The following is a 5,401-nucleotide window of genomic DNA, read 5'->3' on the forward strand; positions in this document are numbered from 1 at the left end:
TGTTTATAAGACGGAGACAGTGAATGCAGGTACCTTCTTATTTTCTTAACTTAAAATTGAATGCCTAGATTCAAATTCAATACATACTAAATTTAAGTAAAAAAAAATGCTTACCGCTCCCTAGTAAAAGTACATATTATATAAAGTTAATTTTGCCCTATTCTATAATATAAAATTACAACACATTTTTTAGAATGACTGAATTTTACCCTTTGACTATGACATATATAAAATTAAAGAATACAAACATACACTACTAGGATTCAGAAATGACACTTCCCCAGGTTTCATGCCAGGTAATTTTTTTAAGATTTGACCACATTGTGTAAACTACTTTAACTTCAGCTAATTTACATCCTTGAATACTGTTTGCTTTAACCAATTGGCATGCGTCTTCCAACAATTGTTTAGGAATATCATCAATTGTTTGGCCCTGTAAAAAAATTTAACATAAAATAAATGTATAGGATAAACCAACTAATCATTCAAAATTAATTAAAATCATCATTAATTTAACAAAATAATTTAACAATAAACAATACCTCTTTTAACCTTAGATACACATGTGCTGATGAGAGGCTATCCACATGAAACCACACATCTTCAGGTAACATATTTTCAATAAGTTCATCATCTGAAAGAAAAATAAATATTAAATTCTAAAATAAATAGTAATACACTTTCATTTTTTTTTTTATTAAATAATAATCATAATTAAATATATTTATTTACATAACTACATAATTTATAATCTATTTTTAATGTTAAATTTTATAATGCTTAACTACATTTATAGTGGAAAAATACAAATATTAGTGTTTGCAGATAATTATTACATTCAAAGGTATATGCAAAATTGGTGTAAAAAGATAAATTAAAAATGATATAGGTAAATTGATACTTTTATCTTGAACTACTCTATACAATACATTTTTTAAATTCGTAAAATAATGAAAAGATTATATAGCAACATACTTATGTGCTTGAATTGAAGAGGGACACAGTCTCAATTCTTAAATATATATATATATATGTAAGGTCTCCCCAAATATATTCTAATTAATAAGACATTTAAATATCCTGGCCCGCACACTTTTTTTCACCACTTTTGCATCATCTTTTTAGTTTTTCCCTAATTCAAGTAATGTATGTTAGCTATGCCTTTAAAATAAAAATATAATAACAAAGTTGTTTAAGGGGGCTGCAGCAGATGAAAAAAAAGTGACTTTTAGACCAATAAAAGCTAGACAAAACTAGAAGAATTTGGTTTGACTGATTTTGAAAACAGATTATGATTGATCAACAAGTTTACTAGAGGATAATTGAAGCAATTTTGAATATTTTTTTTTCAGGTGTGATATCCAAGAATAAAAATATCGAAAAAATATGATATTTTTGTATTTATATTATTCATTACGACACTAACAATAATTGGAATATTCAAAATCTCCTCGACCATTCCCTAGTAAACTTGTTGATTAATCATAATTTGTCAAACCAAATTCTTCTAATTTTGTCTAGCTTATTGGTCTAAAAGTTTTTTCATTGACTGGAGCCCCCTCAAGCACCATTAAGGTTTATTTTATGATACAGAATTTAAATATATTGACAGGCCTGGATTGAACCGGCGAGCTACCGAGAAAATCTCGGTGGGCCGCATAAAATTTGGGCCGTTATTATTTTTGGACAAAAGTAGTCTAGTATTTTTAGATAGTGATATAGTAAAATATAGATCCAAATACACGGTTAAAACAATAAATGCGTCATGTATAATACTGATGTATAGTGTATTGCCAATACGCTATACACCAATACAGTATTGGTTATTTAATTCTCAAGAATTGTCAATCGATAATACACGCTAGAGCCGTAAAGATAGAAATTTAAAATCTCGGTGGGCCGAAAACTCTCAATCCGGCGCTGTATATTGAAAAACATTATAACAAACAAAATTAATGTTTAGATTGGTCAAATCTACATTAGTTTTGATTTTTGACAAAACCTGCTGCAGCCCCCTTAATACTTGTCAATTATTGTTAATTATAATTATATTATCCTACATAGCTTGATATTAAAATAATAGTTTAAAAACAAAAGTAATTAACATAATTTTTTTCTTATTATTTTTATATAAATTTATGTTAATATAAATTGTTCCAATTCACAGTTTGTTATTTATCGCCCCACCATCAAGCGTATACAATTTGTCACCTAGCCTTCAGGCGACCTAATTTCAGCAGTCTTTACCTAACCTTAAATTTGAATATTCATGAATCATGATTGATATTTATCTATCTATTCTATGATATCTTACTTTTACTTTAGTCTAGTATGTGATCTATTTATGAAAAAATGGTAAATACTACTAAATATTTGAAATTCTTTTTCATTCTATTTTGATCATGTTAGTATGCAATTGACTTGACATTGTATTCTAGGAACATATAGTTTTAATTATATTATTATTTAATCTATCTTACATACAAACATGGTGCAATAATAAACATGTACCCAAGTCACCATTAAAAGTATAATATTATGTGTTTAATAAAAATAAAAACTGTATTTATACTAGGTAGGTAAAACAATGATATTTAATATAAATTATTCTAAAAATCCTCATCACTCATAATATAAGTATTTGTCAGAAATTTTGAATTAAAATCTATTTAAACAGCACACTATATAGTATACAATATTATATATATTATTTATTATATTAGAATTTAATTTGCATTAACTTATTTGAAATTTACAGTGATTATTATTATATTTACATTTTAAATAAAAATGATTTTTAATTTTAAAATAATGTAATAAGAATATATTAATGCAAGAAAAAAATTGTATTTTGGAAAAACTATAAAAGAAAACATTTTTGTACATACATTTAATAATAATTATCTATCATATATTAGCATTTGATTAACACCTATAATAAAATTATGATTATGGAGTTTGAAGTTCTGAACTCTACAGTTATGAGTTATAACAATGTTCATGGTTAGTACCTATACACAATTATCAAAAGTTATGATACCTAATAACTGCTTTGCATTTTTATAACCGCAAACTGGGATGACCGTGAACTGAGAAGACTGCTTTTAAATCTCTGAATATATAACTTATATTATCTTAATTCAAACTATTGAAACTTTAATCAATTTCCGAAATGTATATACATATAGTTAAATTAATTAATTAAAGCAACAACTTATGTTAAGTATAAATTCAACAATATCCATTTGTTTTTTCAACATTTAGTACTCAGCACAGGTCATAGGTAATTATTTTAAACAACTAGGTATCTGACTATTGTGTGAATTAATTAACTATCTTCTTTTACCTATTTGACTCGTGTTAAAACAAATTGATGTTAATATTAAAAATTTAACTTGAATGTGATCAAACTACAAAGTAGCTCCGGACTTACTTTCATAGCTGTCTACACCTCTCAGGAGCGTTACAGGTGGGTCAACAGCTGAAAAAATAAAGACTCATTAAAACATTACAAAAGTCTAACGCTGTCAATCTGAATCGCAATCGTCGACGGGGCGTTGTAAATTGTAATTATATAAGTCTAACGCACCTGTGCTTGTGTACTGTAATACCATCGTAGGCGCTGCGCTGATCGAAGTGTAAACGAGTTGGCGGTGAGACCTAATGCAAAACTAACGAAATACAATGAACGCGATTCGTTTTCCCAACAGATATGCCACAGGTTTCACGACGGAAATCACGTGAATGGTGTGCGGCAATCGTGTTGACAGCCTAAGCTCTAGAGGTCGACGATTAAACGTCTGTTGATCGCAAATCGCTGAGGATCGTATTCGGAATGACACGCGGTCGCTAACAGCCGTAAGTTGTCAAAACATTATATCGCCGACAAAAACGTGCGCACGGTGTATCGCGTCCTACCAGCGGTTATCTACTATCAATGTATATCGGTTATCTAATGACTAATGCTCAGGGTTAACTACTACCACACCTACAACCATAGAACAACTGCGGTACGTTTTCTGCTGTGGTACGTTGGGTTGCCCGGATGCAATTTATTACGGCGCCGCCGTCGTAATTCATGTAATCGAAGATGTCAAAATCCGATTGAATGTGAATCGCGAAAATAATTTACACGGAAAAAACTCATAAGAGGACGCCACACACCTCACACCCAGGGCCATATTTACCATAAGGCAGGATAGGCAACTGCCTATGGCCTCCGGAATCCCGGAAAAAAAATCCCCGACCCTAGGAAAAAAAATCCCCAGACTACAATATTACTCACAACCACTTGTAAATGGTTGAACAAATATTTTTTAAACGTTAATAATTAGTATCTATAATTAATATTTAATTACAAATACGTATATTATATTATATTATATTATATTATATTGTTAAAAAAAATTATATATTATAATTTATAAATAATATTTTGTTTTCAATTACGATAATATATTACGTGTAATTCGAATTAACTAACTTAATAACTTCACAAATAGGTATAGCATATAAAAATATTTCGAATGATCGATACGTCAAATAATACAGTTAAAAACATACTATACAAAAATATTATTCAAAATATAGATAATAATAATAATATAAATAAATAACTATAAATAATTTTCGAAAAATTAACAATGGCATTTTATATTACTTATAATAATACACATTTTATGTTGGTATACCTAATTCTGTAAAAATTAAATCCCCGAAATAAAATATTACGTTTTCAAAACTTAAAAATTAAAATGTTATTCTGTTTGATTGTTCTGTGTCACCACTCACAGTAAAAAAATAACACATAAAAATATTTCGAATATATCGATCATTTATCACCATAAAATGGTAATCATAATAGTAGGTAATAATAATAATAATAAAATCATAATCAAACAATAATTAGAAATTGTTAATTAGTTTAAAACCATTACAGATTAGATAAGTAGGTGTAACCTTTTACCTTATATTATATATTATCAAATGTATACACTAAACCACACACAACAATCATAACTCATAAGTATCATTTGAAGTTCTTATACCTTATAAATTATCGTCAAAATGTCACTCAAAACGTAATATTCTATTTCGGAGATTCAATTTTTACAGTATTATACCAACACAAAATATGTATTAACATAGTAATATAAAATATTATTGTTAATTATTCCTTCTAAGGTTTTTTTTTATCTATTACTTAAACTAACTTGGGGCAGTGTATATAATTTTTGGCAATAATATATAATTTTTTAATTACGTTTGTAATTAAATATTAATTATAGATACAAATTAACGTTTAAAAAATATTTATTGAGTAATATTGTAGTCGGGGGATTTTTTTTCCGATTACCGGCCTCCGTTATTAGAGGGCCTCAGATTTTTATGAACATTATTT

At 27.6% G+C, this 5,401-nt stretch overlaps 1 protein-coding gene across 2 annotated transcripts in view; it reads right to left on the reverse strand.

The window, feature by feature from the left end:
- Ccdc25 (coiled-coil domain containing 25) overlaps positions 1 to 3,933 on the reverse strand; it is a 5,755-nt gene extending 1,822 nt beyond the window's left edge. For both annotated transcript variants that reach the window (NM_001204992.1, NM_001204993.1), the window contains 5 exon segments: positions 253 to 300; positions 302 to 433; positions 543 to 634; positions 3,434 to 3,481; positions 3,590 to 3,933. In NM_001204992.1, coding sequence (NP_001191921.1) covers positions 253 to 300; positions 302 to 433; positions 543 to 634; positions 3,434 to 3,481; positions 3,590 to 3,614 — 345 coding nt within the window. In that variant the 5' untranslated portion in view covers positions 3,615 to 3,933.
- Between the last annotated feature and the right edge of the window lie 1,468 nt (positions 3,934 to 5,401).

The sequence above is a fragment of the Acyrthosiphon pisum genome, chromosome X (genome assembly GCF_005508785.2).
Source record: "Acyrthosiphon pisum isolate AL4f chromosome X, pea_aphid_22Mar2018_4r6ur, whole genome shotgun sequence".
NCBI classification, from domain to species: Eukaryota; Metazoa; Arthropoda; class Insecta; order Hemiptera; family Aphididae; genus Acyrthosiphon; species Acyrthosiphon pisum.